The 20,245-nt window shown below is 34.8% G+C and overlaps 1 protein-coding gene across 3 annotated transcripts in view; it reads left to right on the forward strand.

The window, feature by feature from the left end:
- The window catches only part of arhgef12b (Rho guanine nucleotide exchange factor (GEF) 12b), a 145,769-nt gene that overhangs the window by 65,913 nt on the left and 59,611 nt on the right, over window positions 1–20,245 (forward strand). For all 3 annotated transcript variants that reach the window (XM_056458554.1, XM_056458556.1, XM_056458557.1), the window contains 5 exons: window positions 9,122–9,220; window positions 11,369–11,418; window positions 13,618–13,675; window positions 13,792–13,985; window positions 17,385–17,501. In XM_056458554.1, the coding sequence (XP_056314529.1) occupies window positions 9,122–9,220; window positions 11,369–11,418; window positions 13,618–13,675; window positions 13,792–13,985; window positions 17,385–17,501 (518 nt within the window). The remainder of the gene's footprint in view (window positions 1–9,121; window positions 9,221–11,368; window positions 11,419–13,617; window positions 13,676–13,791; window positions 13,986–17,384; window positions 17,502–20,245) is intronic.

Below are 20,245 nucleotides of genomic sequence, written 5' to 3' on the forward strand. Positions count from 1 at the left end.
TGTTACATGGTCACTAATTGCTTAGTCTGAATGCTTATATCACTGTGCATTTGCTTCCAACTGTACATTCAAAATGATGATGTTAAAACCTTCTTATAATATGACTTTTAACAGTACAAAATTGGTTGTTCATGACCATTAAATATCATGCTGCAGTAAAAAATGCACGCACATCTGTGTTCAAACCTGGATTTGAAGTCATGACTCATTTATAATCTTTCTCAGGATTAACTAGACATGACTGAAGTGATCAAATCAAGCACATCACAGCCCATGTTGCCATGCGGTATGGAAGTTTAACTCTTGAGTTCCCAGAGCGCTGGACTTTAGCAGCCTGGTTCTGCCATTATGTGGGAGGCCCGTCTCTCTTCTCAGGCTCCGGATGTTGTCACAGGGCTGTAATCCTCTCTCTGTCTTCCTGCCGCAGAGACGCACAGCTGTTTGGCCACCAGTGAGGGAGATCTCTTTTGAGGATGGAGGTTTATTTTAGTAAGGGATCTAGCTGAGTCATCAAGGAGGATATGCAGGGTGCGTCTCAGATGAGCTTGAGTCATCGTTTTATAAATTGATTCGGCAGGAAATGGAAGCAATGTCTGTTGGTCGTGGATATACTGACTTTTGTGAAAGTGTCACCGATTTTTATAAAGTCATGTAGGGCTGCTCAGGGGCATCGCTAGACCCCATTTACTGGCACGTGCCCAAGTAAAAATCACCAGTGCCCCAGTAAATGCTTTTAGATACGATTTACTTTATATGCAAGTGTATTTATTAAGAAAAAAAGACGTTATTCTCTATGTGCAACCGAACCAACGCTGATGAAAGCAATGTAGTTTAATCAAAACACGAACTGAGCATGTGCGCAGAAGAAAAATATACCTGCACGCCTCATGCACCGCTCCTGCTTGACGCTGACGCGCTGCTCTGCTCCTGGTGTAAGTCCTGGTAGTGAATATGCACTGCAAAACTTGCCGGTGTAACAGTCTTTTATATGGATGTGTCGGCACGCAGTGAGTTTGCATATCGACAAAACAAAGTTTAAATAATATGATGGTGATTTATTTATTTATTTATTTTGTATGAAGCAAAAAGGAGGGATGATGAGTCATGGAAGTAAGACTTAATAAACCTAATTCTTGGCCATGAGTCGGGTCTAAGACAACACAACTGATAATTCTATAAAACATATATTTTTTTGTATTCTATAAAGTAGTAGTCTATAGAATTTCATTGTAATAAAATTAATATTTATGCAAAAGATTTCTTAAATTATCTTAGCATCACTCCAGTTGTGTCTTTAGATTGTTTCACAATTACATTTAGGATTAATTTCTGTTATTTTTTTAGAATAACAATTGTATAATAACAATAATACTGTTATTTATTTATTTATATATATATATATATATTTATATATATATATATATAATATTATTATTATTATTATTATTATTATTATTATTATTATTATTATTATTTTTTTTTTTTTTTTTTTTTTTTTTGGAGGGTGAGCTGTGCCCCAGTCGAGCTTTACATCTAGCAACGCCCCTGGGGCTGATTAATATTAGTGAAGTGAAGTGCAGGAATGTTGACACGTGTTGCTGTACTTGGAAGTAGTTCAAAATTAAAGGGGTAATTTTGAAAATAATTTTCATTTTATTCCAGAAAAAATAATGTTGATTCATTTGAATCCTCACCCTTGGGTTTACTATTTAAATGAACTAACCCTAGTTCAGTAAAAGTATAGGAAAAATATTTGAAATAAAATATTTCTCTTGAGCTTACAAAAGAATCATTCCCACTTCCCCATTTGACATGAAATATTAATAATAGTAATGATAATAATAATGTATTAATTATTATTATTGTAAAATACTACATTTAATGAAATAAAACTTTCAATGCTGTAATCAGGTGTGCACCTATACTAAATAGGGATGCTAATAATAACCAATTAACCGTTAACCGAAAGGGTGCGTTTTTAACTGGTTAATGGTATCAGTTAAATGTTTAAAACATTTTATTTAAGCTTTTTTTTTTGTTTGGCTGCGTAAATGTGCAACTCATATTTGTTAACTCGCAGGACGATAACACGTGCAACCACAAGTGCCTACAGACGTATTTTGCCAAAGAAACAAAATGAAAGAAGGATATTGCTGGTCAATGTTTGACACAGACGAGTTGATGCCAAACTAGTGCTAATGCTGATTGCCTCTGTCCTTGATCCGCATGATAAACACCCCCATTTTTTTAATTGCACAATTCGAGAAAGAAGCCGCAAATCAAAACTTTCTGAAATGTGCTCTGCTTTGGAAACAAGCCAGGTTTTCTCTCCATCAGACCGCTCTGGCACCACTCATGAACACAACAAATAGGCTGCAGTTTTGATGATTTAGTGTACAACCAACAAACCAACCTGTTTTCATTTAGAAAATTGCAGTTACTAACAGTTCTTATAAAATATCAATTTTTAAAAAAGCCTAAATATCTACGAATCAAACAAATCCAAAGATTTTCCTAATTTTTGCATAACTCCGTAACTCCACACCAAACTGAGGCTTTCATTTTATAGTTTATAAAACATGCAAATAATGCTTTTTCAATTGGAAACCCCAAAATTGTTATATGCTTTAGTAGCCTATACTTCACAAAGTGTCAACATATGAGCCTTGTCATTGTCTTTGTCATTCAGTCAGTGTTTTCGTTTTGTAATCTAAATTTGTGATTTATGTAAAAAATATCTAGAGCAGGACTATTTATTTTTTTATTTAGTTTATTCTTTTTTCTATGCTGTTGGAACTGCAGGTGCGGAAAGATGCTCTGCTATTAATATGTTCTGTATGCTGCTGTTCGCATGTTAAAATAAATCAGTATTATTAAAATGCAATATTTAATGTGTCAGACACAAAATAGACGCGCCAAATAATTTACATTTTTTTAATAATAATTGAATATTCATTATTAATATATTAATAATTAATATTAATCTTAATCTGAATTATTATTCAGTTAACTGAAGTGAGAATCCCTAATACTAAATTTATCAAGCAGTGCTGGTAGCCGATTATGAAATCTGATATGTCAATACCAATACTTTGGTCAGCATGGTCTTTAATTTAAATTGTAAAGTTAGAAATGTTTAGCTTTAATAATGGGCAATGTTTAAATAAAATATAGAACAGCTGATGGTTCAACAGCGATGCACAATGGAACAAATAGCTACGTTATTGAACTAATATTGCTGTGATGTGGCTAGCTAAGCTTGAAAGCTGCCATCACTACCAAGCTATATATATATATATATATATATATATATTTATATAGAGAGAGAGAGAGAGAGAGAGAGAGAGAGAGAGAGAGAGAGAGAGAGAGAGAGAGAGAGAGAGAGAGAGAGAGAGAGAGAGAGAGAGAGAGAGAGAGAGAGAGCAATATATGTATATATATATAGAGCAATATCACACGAGCAGCAATGTGATTATGTCTGAATATCAGCACTGGTGGGAGGCGTGCGTTGCACAAGGCAGCAGACTAGGTGCCTTAGTGTCCCAGCAGTGATGATATAGAGCCAAATCGCACTGCTATGAGTGTGATATTGCATTTATACAACAGGTCGATGGCATAATCGTGTATTTAAAAAGAAAATCAAACAAAAAGAGTCTAAAAACCCTTTTGTATGAGGAACTACTTTGTTCCGCTATTCGTTCACATCTGCAGCTGACGTCAGAACAGCAGAAACTGTTGCTATGTCACTTTAGAGCTAGTATTTGAATGATTCTCTAGCGAAATGTCTAAAGTGAAGACAAAACAGCTGAATTTGCTCACATTTTAAGATTATAAGGCTGAACGGCATGAAATGCCATCAGTCTACAGACAATTCCAAGTATTTCTGTTGCAATATGGATATCACAATAATTAACTTTGAAAAAGCCAAAGCAACATAATCACTACCAGATTACTGTTGTGTTTGCGATAATTAAAAAAACTCTGAACACATGAGGGCATTTCTTCTTTCCTTCTTTTTACTGAACTAGTCTGCAGTAACAAAAACAGAAGACTCATGAAAAACAAACAGATGGCCAACCAAAAAGTAACTCAGGGCTATACAAAGAGTGGCCAACTCAATACTCCCATCTCGCACTCAATACACTACAATTACTATGGTATAAATACAGCACTACAACATACAAAAGAGAGAGTTCGACTTAGAATGTCACCAGATTTATAATAATTTGATCAGCTGTAGTTTGTAGTTTTACACAATGTTTCTCTAAGGGCTATTGTACGGTCTCTGTCGCCATTTTGTGGATGGACAATGTCAATCGACTTTGCTCTGCGACAAAACAGCTACATTCTCGCCTTAAAAAGGCTCAAAAGTACAGGATGTTGTCCAACAGCTGCAATATTTGTCAATCTGTACATCTGCACTATACAAAAATTTATATCCTAATTTATAAGTTTTTCTAATTTATTTCCATTTATTTATGTTCCAGGATGCATTAAATTTAAAAAAATTGGCATAATTTGGCATTTTCTTTTGTAAAATGCCTGTTTATCAGTTTTTTGTTTCATAATCATTATTTCTCTTGTTGGTTTCTGCTGTGTGTGCGTCTGCGTGTGCGTGTGTGTGTGTGTGTCTGCGCGCGCATGTGTGTGTCTGTGCGTGTGTGTCTGTGCGTACTTCATGTCAGATCTCTCTGTTCCGAGTGTAGTAGGTGACGACAGGCCAGAGTCCTGCGGTAAGAGTCATTGGTCACTGCCGCTGCTCTGGGTTTTGCTGTGGCATTTGTGTGTGTTTGAACCTCTTACTGATGCCTGTTACTGATCATACTCGACCTACACTAATCCCTCAGCATGTCTTTGTGTAGGTGGTGCAATTGGATTCCCTCAAAGACATGTTTAGTCATCAGCCATCCTCAATCTTGTGCATTATTGAAGTGGTGTGCTGTGTCTCGTACTCACACACCTTAACCTGCATGTCTCTGCGTACTCACACACCTTAACCTGCGCATCACTTGGAAAATATTTTAAAAAGAATAAAAATTTAGTAGGAGGCATAAATAAAGGGCTATATACTGTGTGTGTTTATATATATATATATATATATATATATATATATATATATATATATATATATATATATATATATATATAGCAATATTCTAGCAATATATGAGAATGAGGAGGAATCTTTCTAACAGCTTACAGGAGGTTTGATAAAAGCATTCAAAGATCACATTCATAAAGCAGCTAGTCTTGTTTTATTAAGTGTGCTTGTCAGACTTTTGGAGTCCATGGCTCTGTGATGTCCAGTATAATGGCTCCACATGGTCCAGGTGCGTGTGTGATGTTGTGCGCTTTTGTGGTCGAAGCACAAATGGAGGAAGATGTACTTTGTAGGCATCACACACATGAATGACTTCTGAGTGTTCCCTCTAAACACATTGCAGACAGATCCAGTCTGTTCAAATGCTTCTTATCTGACGTGTCTTCCCAATTCTTTACAAAACAGTAAAAAAAAATGTTAAAAAACATACTGGATATTGGTGTTTTATTTTTTTACAAGCTTAAGACATGACTAAAACATTGTTTATCAACATTAGATGTTACATAAATCTATAATTACATAACCGATTGGGCAACAACTAAAAAGATCCATAGTAATGTCAACAAAAAGCATAAAAAATGATGCGCCATGCAAGGAATTCTGGGAAAGTCACGGTTATTTGCTATATATATTAATCAAACATACTGTTAACCAGGTTACGGATTTTTACTGTAGAATTTTTACATTTTTTTTACCATTGAAATCACGGCTATTTGCTACACTGCAGCCTCCACATCAAAATTCCTGAAAGCAAAAAATGTCAAGGTGCTCCATGATTGGCCAGCCCAGTCACCAGACATGAACATTATTGAGCATGTCTGGGGTAAGATAGAGGAGGCACTGAAGATGAATCCAAAGAATCTTGATGGGAGTCCTGCAAGAACACTTTCTTTGTCATTTTAGATTACTTTATTATGTTATTTGAGTCATTGCAGAGATGTATGGATTGTGTCCTCCAAGCTCATGGGAGTCATACACAATATTCATTCTTTTTCCACTGCAGCATGACTTTATATTCTATACTGGACATTATTTCTGTTAAGTGACAACACTTTTGTCTAAGTCAGACCTTACTGTCCTAATTAAATAATTAAAAATCAAGGCATGATTATATTTTATTTTGGTAAAATAAGCGTAATCTAGAGGCCTTTGCCTTTCATATTAGCCACTTTTGATACCAAATGATCAACTAGAAGTCAAGTTATTATTTGTTGTTTCTAAAACTTGGATATGTGACAAGACTTTTGTCAGGTAGTGTTATTGTTTAAGACTTAAGTGCTAATAGTTGAAGCGTTTAATCTTTTCTTGTTATGCAATCATGACAGTCATAATCTATGAAATAAATAATAGTTATATAATAATCACAATAATAAAAGCTATTGTGATTTGTGATTTATCAGTGAACATCTTAAGAAAATCTCTCATTCTGAAACAGCTGTGGATAATTTTTCTTTTTGGTCTTTTTGATTTATGCATATGTACTTGATTACAAAGAAGTAAAATTCGTTGCAAACCATTTCATTTTACTTTATATAATACAATTCTTGTTTTTTTATTCTCTTAGTATATTTTTGCTTTTGATATGATGATTGTATTTTTACATACTCAATACATTTTAAATGTGTGGGGTCAGGCAGTACAAAGCTTTTTTCCTCTTCTGTTTTTGAGACATCATGTCTGTTATGTTCACCAAAACTGTTTATATTTTTAATAAAACACAATATAATAATTAAATAAAAATGCGACAAAACATTAGTATCTTAAAATATTAGAGTTTATACATATTATAATTTAAATGTTTCAAAATTTTTATTGTTTCTGTGTATTTTAAGTAATTGTTTAAAAATGCTAAAATAAAGAAATACATGCAGTGTTTCCTCTAGGATTTTTTCCAGCTGTGGCGGCAGACTCTGTTGGGCCTTTCACACAGACCTGCCAACTACATGTGGAGTTATTTCATTGACAAATGTCGTGAGCGCAGTATTACAAGTCGAGATCTTATTCATGTAATACGAGCATGTGAATCTCTGTGCTCGAGCGCCAATTTCCTCTGTTCGTGCACAAAACTTCTTGCGCGCCCTCAAATATACGCTGCTCAAATGTAGATTTGCTTGTGCGCTCTCAAATAAACGCTGCTGAAGTTCGATTTAGTGCGTTTATGTAACGAGTATGCCTTCAACGTTTATTAGATTTGCTATTAATATTTGTGAATGTCTCCAATAGACCTCCAGAGCAGCATGAGTGAAATGGTTAAAAACTCCAGCAAGATAAAGTCATTGTATGCAGAACCATTGACCTTTATCTGTAAATAAAGTATAATTATGGAAACTGTGTTCATCATAACTGAAAGCTATGTCATGTTTGCTGGCCTCACGCATCACGCACTTGTCAGTCAGTCAATCAGTCAGCACGTCATCTTAAAGCTTTAAAAAGCTTACAGAAAAGGTTGCACTGTTATAATTCACTTTCCTTTTAATACGTTTTAGTCCGATTATAATCCGGTATTTAAAAAAACGACTGAATGTTTTGAATGGGAAGCTGTAATGTAGCTGTGGTGGGATGAATTTTGGTGTGGCGCCCCGCCACGGAAGAATGAATTTAGCGTAAACCATGACATATGATTATAACATCTTTCACCTCAGAACCCCATATATATTAATTTATTTTAAATTAGGGGTGTCAAAATTAATTGTTTCTTCGGTTCACTACGATGCAGACATGGACAACTCTGTATCGGTTCAGTAAAAGATCCTAACCGGTTATGTACTGACTTCATTTATCCCATTCGCTATGTCAGGGTAGAATACTATGGTGTGGGAGGCGAGCACAAGTAATTAAAACGCAGAAACTCTGCACAATTCACTGCGTGTGTTTGCTGTACAGTCTTTCACTGACACTGAAGTTACAGCAGAAGCCCCTATTTCACTGCTAAGGAGAAAATGAAAGTAAACTCCATTTCTCTCTCTCTCTCTCTCTCTCTCTCTCTCTCTCTCTCTCTCTCTCTCTCTCTCTCTCTCTCTCTCACTGTGACCCCTTTGATCTGCCGACGTGACGTTTCCTCTCCTCGTTACAGCGCTACTTGTAGATCCAGACACGAGTGTGTGTGCAGAGCAAGTTTTCTCCACCGCGTCTGTCATTGATCAGCTGTGAACGCCACGTTTCTTTATCAGTGTCACTTATCAGTGAACAGGGCCAACACATAAGAGCCAATCGGAGCCCTTTCTGTTGAGCATGTGACTAATCATTCGTGTTTAACGACTCAATCAACAACGCTCAAAAAGCGGGTTAATATTTACGTTTATTTGCTGTAAATGCTCATGTTGTTCTGTGCATGTCCTTGAGTTTGTTTCATGCATTTAAAAAGAGTTTTCTTTGAGCAGGTAAAATTAAAGCTACAGTTCATATATCTGACTGCTTGTATTAAAGGACAAAATTGTATAACAAATCCATATAAAATGTATTTAAAAAAATATACATTTTAATACAAGAATTTTGGTGCTGTGAAGTAAAATATAAAATTGTGTATGAAAAGCATTGTCAATGCACCGTGATGCACCATGATATCGAATGGAACCGAATCATTGGCATGAAAATCATAACCGAACTGAACCATGAGACCAGTGTAGGTTCACACTTCTATTTTATATAACATAATATATTTCATTTATTTTATTGATTTAAGTATTTTTTGGAATATTATTATCTTTTGAATGTCATTTTTAAACCACATAATTCATCTATGTGGAATAAAAGTACTAATTTTTTAAAGAACAAAAATCCACATGACCCTAATCACTTTCAAAACAGCCTTTCTCACAACAATAGTGTGTCCAGCTACGATCCATCAACCGTTTTGTCTGGTTTTACACTACACTGTGTGTGAGCAGGAATAACACAGTTGTCTTTATCTGAATTATCGAGTGCTACTTACCAAGTCCTCATCCTTTTTCCATCACTCCATATCTGTCCATTGCTTTATCCTTGTCTCTCTCTCTCTTTCTGTGTGTGTGTGTCTCTCAGGGCTTGTGCAGCGTTGTGTTATCATCCAGAAAGATGAGAATGGCTTTGGGCTGACAGTGAGCGGCGATAACCCTGTGTTTGTACAGCTTGTAAAAGAGGGTAAGAAAGATTCAATCACCGTTGTTCATTATTATCCCTGTTTTGCCTTCAGTAATGCACAACTGTTTCACATGTGACTTACACACTTGTCTTCTTAAACTAGCATGTCATGGATAATTATCTGGTTGTGTAACACCACACTACAGTATAATTACAATACTAAAGGTGCTAAATACATAGTCGCTTTTTCCACTGACCAAAATGTTTATTCAAGCTACGTTTGACTACAGTCGCTTGCTTGCCTTAAATACTGTACATAAATTCAACAGTTCTATATAAATCTCATGTATATAAATTTTTTTTCTAGAAAATAATGATATTTTTCAACTAAAGAAGATCATTGATATGATTTATCACTACAATTGCATATGCATAATAACTAAATCACAATTGAGATATTAGTTCATGACAATATAAGATAAAAATAGTAATGTAAGTTGCATAGTAACTTGATTGTTCAATTATAGTGTATGTATGAAATATAGTGTGATTAAAATGAAATGCTTTGTGTTTGATACATGTATAGTTAAGAATGTTTAACTGAACTAATGGCTTTTGTTGGGCTCAATTAAACCTCTTAAATGCCACTGTTCAGAAAGTGGAAAGCTTAAGTCTACTTCACTTTATTCTAGGCCTGGGCAATTAATCGAAAAGTAATCGAAATCAACATTTAGAGCCTATAATCTGTCTAATTTTCCAGGTCAATTTTTTCAATTACTTTCCTCACTGCGTGTCACGTGACCCCGCTTTGTTTGCACTTCTGTGTCGAGCACAGCATATGGTCTGGTGCAGCCTTAACGCGGTTGCATACCCCTCACAGTGACTGTTGCCGACAGTGAACTCTTAAACAATTTAACTACACGTCACGATGCATAGCACAAGCTCTGTGATTGGTGGGCTTGGTAGCATTGACGAGTGTGGGCGGCACGGAGAGGGCAAAATAGAAATAAATAAATAAAAGAATTGTTCATTAGACGTAATCGAATTAAAATTTAGATTTTAGGCCAAATCGCCCAGCCTTACTATATTGCAGTTAAATTTTAATATAATTGTGACAAACTATGCATCAAAGGAAACCAGTTTCTTTTTTTTTTGTTTCGTAGAATAGGAGATCAAAATTCATTTACAGTCACCCTATAACTTTTGGCACTGTTTGTGGGTTCATGTTTAAACCATAAAGATAAATCAATCATGGCTATATATAAACTATATATAATTTAAATGCATTAAAGCGTTAAAACATTTCTAGTTTCCGTATCTGCTAATAGATATTACTAAACATCAGTTTTTTTGTTTGAATTTGTGGCTAGCATACTCATCATAGTCATAAAGCATTACTTTGCTACAGCAATCCACATTTAAAAACATTTTGGAGGCTAAATTCAAATCAAATACTACCAAACTGCCTATAGTACTTTAGAATGTAATGCCTACATTATAAATATTGTCGAAAGTATGAAAAATAATATGGTTCATATTCCTTAAAACGTACACAGAAATACTTGGCACCCTTATATGGTAACTAATAGAAACTAAAGGTCAACTAGTGGTCATGTTTGGTACTGCATCCAAACAAAATCTTTCTGAAAGCTCAGTTTTTGAGATTTCAACTTTAAATTTGGAATATAATTTCTTCAGATATTTAGCATTGATTTTTCTGTTAAATTTGGGCTAGAACTGTTTTTTTTAGAATACATATTTTATGTAATATAATAAAATATACATTTATTGTTTTATTATTTTCTTTAAGCCACATAACTTTAAGTTTATTTAACTTAGGGTTAGGGGTAACTTTGTTTAACTTTTTTACTTTAGCTACAATCTGACAAGTGTCTTCTTTAAAATGACACCAAGCTTAAGTCTATGCACTAAAGTGTTGGCAAAGATTGGTATTCAAGTTGAAAATGCCATTGTTCATAAGTGGAAGTGACAGCTAATGGGTTAAAGAATTAAACATTTCTATTGTCTATACATTGAGATATATTATTTTTTAGTATCGACTGCCAGTACTCACTGAGTAACTAAGTTACTTTTCAGACAAAGTAATTTAATGATATAATTAGTAATATATTACTTTTTAAAAGCAACTTAGCCATTTTTAAGTTCCGTTTGCTTCATGATTTTTCTTTCTCTTTCTTTTGCATGTAGATGGAGCTGCCATGCGAGCTGGTGTTCAGACTGGTGACCGGATCATAAAGGTGATGGTCTGATGAAATTCCGATTTATCAATCAGATTTCAATATGAATTGATCTCGTATTAATGAGATTCAAAACGACAACAGTGTGTTTTACCTGTGTGTAAAACTGTTAATCAAGGATTTGAGGCTTCAATGCACTGAATCTGACAGACTCACCTGATGTTGGCAGAATGCCATGTTCTGCCACCTGCTGGCTAAGAGCAGAAGTATAGATGTGTATTTCTAAATGATTTTGGAGTCTGGTCTGAATTTTAAAATGTTTTCTAAAGAAGCATTTATTTAATCAAAATGGCTATATTTTATAGCAATAGCTGTATTATTTGGAAATATTGTTTTTATTTGAAATAATTTTAAGTGCATATTAGATTGATTGACAGAAATGGAAACTTCATGTATATTAAAATGGTTTTGGATTTGATAATCGTGAAATATGGGAAATAAGATATATATTTTTTTATTTTGAATTAGAAAAATGACAATTTTTTATTGTTTTAAATAAATTAAACGTATAGAAAGTGCTTGAATGTAGAAATGCAAACAATAAGCAGATACAGTATGCAGTTATCAATTACATAAGCAATAAAGTCTGTGTTTAATTTACAAACCCTGCCATATTAGTCAAACATTTTATTTTATTATGATTAATTTATAATATGTATTTGTATATCCTAAAAAGGATATGACTAAAAATCATAGAATCGGCCCTGGTGTAATATATGATCAGTCATATTTATACGTGATGTATATGATACATTGTTCTTCAAAACAAGGTGTTCATAATCTATGTTTTGAATCAAAATTTGTACAGATTACAATCAAAATTACAGTAGACTTACACTTAGGCTTAGGCTACAGTAGGCTTATCCTTTTCCTTCAAAAAAGCTTTACAATTACTTTTAAAATTAATTACAACTACTACACCAACTACTACTACTACAGACAATTACTAATGTTACAACTACTACTGCTGCTACTACAGCCACAACCATGACTACTACTAATACATTGTCTACTACTCCAACTGATACTACTACAAAAATGACTACTACTATTGATACTACTAGAAAGTCTACTACAACTGATACTACTACAATGACTACTACTATTGATACTACTACAATGTGTACTGCAACTGATACTACTACACAGCAGGGGCGTAGCGGACATTTTAAAAGTAGGGAGGACGGCTGTATGGGATCATACGTTTAGATTATTATTTATCACCTGTTGCTAAATGGTCTGTCTCTAAAAGACAGAACACCCCCCCCCCCCCCCCCCGGTTGCTACGCCCCTGCTACTACAACAACATCTACTACTACTGATACTACTACAACAACGACTGCTACTACAACATCTACATCGACAACATCTACTACTTCTGATACTATTACACCAACGACGACAACTATTACTACATTCAAATTTACTAATTCTGATACTACTACCCCAGTGATGTCTACTGCTATTGATACTACTACAACTACTACTTCAACAACCACAACTACTACTACAGTCACTTCTACTACAATGAATGCTACTATTACTACTGCAACTCCCAAATATATTTTGAGGTCGCATAGATAAAATTTCAGACGAATATGCAACCATCTAAATATTACATTTATTAGGCTTTTAAACACAGTTGTGTGGCAACAGTCTGAATATAACCAGCTTCTAATAGTAAAAATGTTTTTTTCGAGTCACATTTGAAAAAACATTCTGCAAAAAAAGTTTGATTGATTGTTCTTCCTTTGTACATGTCATCAGAGGGGGAAAGCCCCGCCCTTTAGTGACAACCTCTCCCTCATTAGCATAGGACATTAGTCTTGTTATTGAATCTGCCACTATGCTGACACAGAGACATTTGTAGCTCCGCCCTCTTTTGAAAAGAGCACATTTGAAAGAGCATCTCATTTGAATTTAAAGCGACAGTCACCAAAACAGCATAATTAGGATCAAAGCCTAAAAGAGGCAGATTCAAAGAGTTCTATAACATTATTTGTGGGGTATTTTGAGCTGAAACTTCACATACACACTCTACGAACACCAGAGATCTTGTAAAAAGGGTCCCCTTTAAAGCATTTACATTAAAGTGGATACAGCACAATTTATGTACTAGTGAAGCTTTCTGATTTACGTAGCATCTATTAATGTATTATGTGTGTGCATGTTTAATTATTTATTTATTTTTACATACAGGTCAATGGGACGTTAGTTACACATTCAAATCATGTAGAAGTTGTAAAGCTAATAAAATGTAAGTATGCTGTGTCTTTCATGTTTGATCATTTAACTAAATTTTTACACGTTTATTTTGAAAAATGCTGCACAGTTGTTGATTTCTTTGTACTTAAAAGCTATATTTGTGTTCAGCGGGTTCGTATGTGGCCCTGACGGTGCTGGGGAGACCGCCGGGCCTGCCTCAGATCCCCCTGTCAGACGGCGAGGGGGAAGAAGGGCCTCTGTTCTCTCTCAGCTCCCCTCACTCCCCAGGGCCCATCGGACCCGAGCGCTCCTGTTCCTCCCCCAGCCCCTCAGAGCGAAAAGCAGCCTCTCTGCCTCTATGGGTAAGAGATCTCCGATAAATAGCTTTGATCTTCATCAGTCCCGTGTCATCTGCCGCTTTTCTGTTCTTCAGTCTTTCATAGCTCTGTATGCCTTTTACTACAGTATCTTATTATGGGTTTCACTGGTTGTGTTTGATTCGTCAGAGCTGCAAAGCTCCTGCAGTCACATGCTTGCATACATGTAACAGAGCAGTGGGTTTATTTAAAACAAAAGGTGATTTCTGGATGACTAGATCGAGTATTTGGATTAATGATGGCTTTGAATTGTACACTACAGTGTCAGTATGATTTCTTTTTTTTCTTGGTCAGCTGGAAATTTAAACGTGCTACAGAATTCATTGATATGAGACAATAAGTTAAATTGAAGAGTTCGGATACAAATAAACTCTTAATGCCATCTGAAATTTTCTTAAATAATTTTTTTTTCTCTGGCTGTTGTGGATAGGTTCAGTAATTTTACTCTTACAGCAAAGAATAATGTGAAATAACTGATCATAAACAGAAAGCTGAAAAAAATGTTCATTTGTTATGAAAATTTCAGACGGTGCTTAGAGGTTTTTGAATTCTAGCTCTCTTCTAACTCTCTAATATCTACATAGGAGGTATGTGACATACTGTAGGTAAGTGCAAAAATTCTGCACACTGTTTTACACATCTATTTACATCCCTAGAAGGGTTTTTAGAGTCAATGCAATGCAATTCAAACAAATTCATTTACATTTAGTCATTTAGCAGATGCTTTTGTCCAAAGCAACTTACAATTGAGCAGAAATTCAGCGATTAAACAAATTCAATTTCAATATCAATTTGAGCCTCTAAAGAATTCAAATTTAGGCCTTTCCAGCAGTCCACGTTCTCCACAAAGCCCAATTTCATGTGATTAAAAAAAATAAAATCATGCAACATAAAGTTTGCAGCATGGGACATTCTTCATTTATTGAAGTGTATTAGATTTAGGCCCAATCCCAATTCTACCCCTTAGCCCTTCTCCTTACCCCTAGCCCTCGTTTTGCGTGTTCATGTGAAAGGGTGAGGGTGTCTCAAATCTATTTAGCTAAGAGCGTAGGGCTAAGGGGAAGGGCTAGATAGCTCTTGAAACTGAGATTTTTCAGGACAACACTCGAAACCGTGTGCGAAAGACCAGATGTACGGAAATGTCCTAGAATACACCATCTACAATGACAATGTTGCTGCACACGGAAGTCAAGGAAATGCACAAATTTGTCATTATTATGAATTTCTACTACAAACAAGCATATGTTTCAATACATTCATAATGGTGTTCGTGTTTTACTGTCATGCTTTAAAAACAAAATTAAAACCGCAAAATTTCACATTCATCTATAATCCATAATAATAACTAGTACTGTTAATGTTGTTTTCTTGTGTTTACATGGATGAATATGGCTATGGTGTAAATGCACAGTACAGTTACAGTCTTATCGCAACATTATATCGTTATGATAACATGATATCGTTGCCTTAAGGAATTTCCTGAAGATAAATTCTAAAAAATAACGCAACTGGAATAACTACAGCTGTCGCCATCGTCGATCTCATATGAAGCAAGTAAGAGATTGTGATGACAGGATGATGTGTGCAGGTGTTGTAGTGGTGTCCCATTTCTTAGAGGTACATTTTAAAGCCCTTTTCCTTTACACTCTGTTTCATGGAGGAAGGGGAAGGCATAGGGGTACAAAAATAGGATTGTAATTGGGCCTTATTCTTGTTTTTAAAAGCAGGAAAAAGAACTTGCGCTATTCTGTGCATGCCCTCAGCCTCCGAGATGGAACAGAAAACAGTAATTTAAAGTAATCTCAAGTTGTATGCATACGCGCAAAAATATGTAAAAAAAAACAAGTATATATATATATATATATATATATGTATATATATATATATATATATATATATATATATATAAATATATATATATATATATATATATATATATATATATATATATATATATATATATATATGGCACTTAGTAATAATTTAAATGAACTCTGTTTTATGTAATAAATGAACATAGAGTAACTGTAAATCGGAGCTGTGTGGCTTTTTAAGTGCTTATCATTATTAATCGCAACAAGAAACAAGGACAAAATCACTCGGTGCTCTTGACTGAAGGACTTTTGTAGCTTTAATAAGAAGCAAATCAAGTTTATTTCTTACATTAAAGACTATATTCTCTAAGCACAGTTGGTTGTATTTGTACATTTTTATTTTATTTTGTTCAGACTGAATTGAATAAACTAAATTGGCCTCAGTGTACAATGTGTGTGTGAATGGGCATCCGCTGTGTAAAACATTTGCTGGATAAGTTGGTGGCTCATTCTGCTGTGGCGACCCGTGATGAATAAAAGGGACAAGGCTGAAGGAAAATGAATGAATGAATGAATGAATGAAGGTGTATAGACTTTAAAAAAAAACTTTTTTAGTTATCTATTCTGCAAAAAAGTCTGTTATTATTTTAAATAACTGTACTTACAATGTTGACCAAATTATTGTCATAATGTTTTTCCATAACTGCAGCCCTACTTTGCTTCTAGAATGAAATGGTCTGTTTTTACCTTAAGGGTCATGAATATTGATGATCTATTTCACTGATAATCATACATCAGTTGTTAAATTTAATTCATTGAAACGTTTAGTGTCCACTTTATTGTTAATCAACGGTTTTGTTTTAGGGTTTGATTATAATAAGAAAGCCATATGAAGCAATAAATCAATACACTAGAATTATTTCTGTGGGGTAATTTAGAGGTGGAGACTTAAAAATGTGGTTAGAATGAGATAGTTCAACCAAAAATGAAAATTCTCTAAAATATCTTCTTTTAGTGTTCATCGAAATAAAGAAACTCATAAAGGTTCCAAACCACACTAGAGTGAGTAAATGGTGGGTTAATTTTCATTTTTGAATGAAGTATCCCTTTAAAGTACAAAAAGTTATTTAATATTGGCATAATTATGTTGTAATTATATCATAATACTCTTTTAAACAAAAGTAAATGTTTCTTTTGGTGAGCATTTTCTTTTAGTGCAGTTCATAATTTTACTTCTCCAAAAAAAGTAGTACTGAATGTTATGGTGCTTATGTTTACTGTTTATTTTCGTCATTGTCCAAGTAGTTTTGAGAACTGAAACTCCCCCTAATAATGCTGAAGTCATGTAGAGTTGCTTACACATGCGCTGTGAATACTGCAATTTGGTAATGTGTTATATTAGTTTTGAACCTGAGGAATGTATTTTTTTATAATTTGCAGAACTGAAGCTATTATTATCGACTGACTCATGCGTTGTTAGGACTGAGCTCACATCATAACTGTACATGTAGCAACCACGACAGGAGACGTGTGAATAACCAGAGCCGCTGTGATGTTTGATCAATTACAGGCCATGACAGAGGACTACAGAAACCCTACATCTAAACTACTGAAGGAAATCCAGGACGCCAAGAAGCACATTCCACAGAACCAGGAGCAGCTCAGCAAACCCACTGCTACTGGACAGGTACACACATCACTGTGTTCAGACATTTATGAATAAAGTTTGTGCATTACGCTAATGATTTGGACTTAAAGTTTAAATTTTTTTTTGGGAAATGTCATGTTCATCAAACTATGTTCATCAAACTAGAAGCAAAGTACAGTTTGGTACGGGTCACCTTTATCAGTCTTGTGTCTCCACTGCCAAAGGGTACCAAAACTACACACAGTATACATTTAGCCTCTTGTTAAAAAGTAATTCTGTCATTGCGAGTTCATAATAGTCTAAAAGGTGATGAAAATAATTAAACATGGCAGTTTGTTGATGTTTTTTATTGCTAAAAGAATCATTTGCTCCTTTGTTTTTGTTGGCTTAGTTTTTTTGCGCTTCACTCTCGCGTTTGTCCGTTTCTGAAAGGATCAGATGTCAAAAGCACTTCAATAATCATGCACACGTTATTATCATCAGCTTAAGAACTTCGTTATTTCAAATATAGATGCTTGGCAAGTGACCTCATAGCTCTCTAGAGAAAGTGAAACCACTCGTGCTTTTAGACGCCTTTTAGATGCAGATTCTGCTCTCCTTCTTGGCTTTGTGGCAGTTCATCAAGATGACGACAAGGTTTGTTTAAGCTCGGGTCGATTATATGTATATATTATATTGGTGTAATGTCTTGGCTGTGTATTTAAAAATGACACTTCATTTGTTTTCATTCTCCTGGCTTGTGTACATGCAGTTCTCAGCTGCACACCTAGCTACGCCTTTTGGTACCTTTTTGTTGTGCTAGGCATCCTTTGGAAAGCGTACACAAAAAGTGGTATGGTACGTTTCACTTTAGGTATCTTTTGACAGTAACGGCCATAAAAATGTACCGTACTGTACTGTACCACTCAGTGGAAACGGCCATTAGATTATCTTTTTGGCAAAGCACTGTAATCAATCAGGCGTGGAGTCAAATAAACACATTATCCTTTAGTTTGTGGCATAATTGTTAATATCTACAATCAGTGGTGCTAATAATGGGAAATGTTATTTTTATTATAAAAATATGTGGAATGCATTTCTTTAAAGCCATAGTTAACCCGAAAATGAACATTTACTCACTATCTACTAATCCTAAAGTGTTCCTTTTATTTTTATTAATCATCAGTTATTTTAATACATCAGCACATACAAATACAAGCCCCTTTTACACAGTAATATCGGTAAATATGCAGAAAATTGCTGGAACGACTTTATCGGTAAATTAAAAAAAATCGCTGTTCACACAGGCACGGATTTTCCGGAATTTTTCCAGAAAAGACCATTCACACATCCATTCCAAAATGCCGGTACTCTGACATCATTAACTAGAAATGACCTTTAAACAGCTGTGATTGTATTTGTAAACACAGAAGGAGTCTGACTTTTGTTGATGGTTGAAGGTACATAATATGTGTGTGTGCTGGCGCTCACCGGCTGCTTCACGGGTACGCGCGTCAAGCAACTGAAGCAGAGCTTGAAGGTAAACAAACAGCGGTTTATCATAAGCATTTTATTGGTAATATTTTACACAATTGGAGTTAAGAAGAAACATAGAAACGTTGTCTGACCAACATCTAGCCGCTAAACGTGTCTGGAAAAATATTCAAAGGCTTTTATTTTCGTAAACAGCGCGGGTTTGAATGTGTCTGAATGTTCTGATTGGCTCAAGTTTTAAAATGTAAGCGCGCTCTTTCCGGCAATCTTCCTTTTGCGTTCACACAGCGCAGCATTCCTGCAAATTACCGGTAATGTTACAACTTCTCTTTCCGGAAAATTGCCGGAACAAATGTACCTGTATTTTCAAAAAGGACCTGTTCACACATGCAGACAAAGGTCTGTATGTGTGAAAGGGGCTACAGTCTCAGCTGCCTGTATGCAGTAGAAAACAAATGGGAAATATACAAACAGGAGTAAAAGTGAACAGGATAATACGGTAAGCTAAAAATATACACCATAGAATAGAAAATCAGGAGAAATTATTAATTTAGTGCCAAAAAGGTGTCCATAGCTGCCAAAAGTCATCTGAATTTTGATGTATGTCGTAGGTGAGTTTGTCCTCAAGTGGTTTTAAACCTTTATTAGTTTCTTTCTTCTGTTGAACACAAAGGAAGATATTTTGAAGAATGCTGAAAACCTGTAACCATTGACTTCCATAGTAGGAAAAACAAATATGTGGAACTCAATGGTTACAGGTTTTTTAGCTTTCTTCAAAATATCATCTTTTATGTTCAACACAAGAAAATCAGTTTGGAACTAGTGAAGAAAGAGTAAATGATGACAGAATTTTCCGTTTTGGGTGAACTAGCACTTTAATTTGCTTATTTTAAAGAGGAACTCCAAGTGAAACTGTAAGTAAACCATAAATAGAATTAAGTAAAACATTAAGTATCAACTGAAATAAGAAACAAATCAAATTATAGTGCTTTTATCGAAAGTATTGCAAGGTTTGGTATAATCTGTTTGTATGGAAATGCGTCTGAGGCCCAGAAGAGGTCACTGGGGAAGGTGGTAACAACAGCCAGTAAATTGTTCAGAATAAAACTAAAGAGCATTGATAGTATATGGCTACGTTCACACTGCAGCCTAATGATTATTTTTTTTGCTCACATGTGACTCAGCTAATGACAGTGTGAACAGCCCAAACCGCATGGAGTCTGATCTTTTCAGTTCAGATTTGTGCCACTTTCAAATGTAGTCTTAAATCAGACACAGATCTGATGTTTTGCAATGCGACCGCCGTGTGA

Source organism: Danio aesculapii, chromosome 5 (genome assembly GCF_903798145.1).
Source record: "Danio aesculapii chromosome 5, fDanAes4.1, whole genome shotgun sequence".
Classification (NCBI taxonomy): domain Eukaryota; kingdom Metazoa; phylum Chordata; class Actinopteri; order Cypriniformes; family Danionidae; genus Danio; species Danio aesculapii.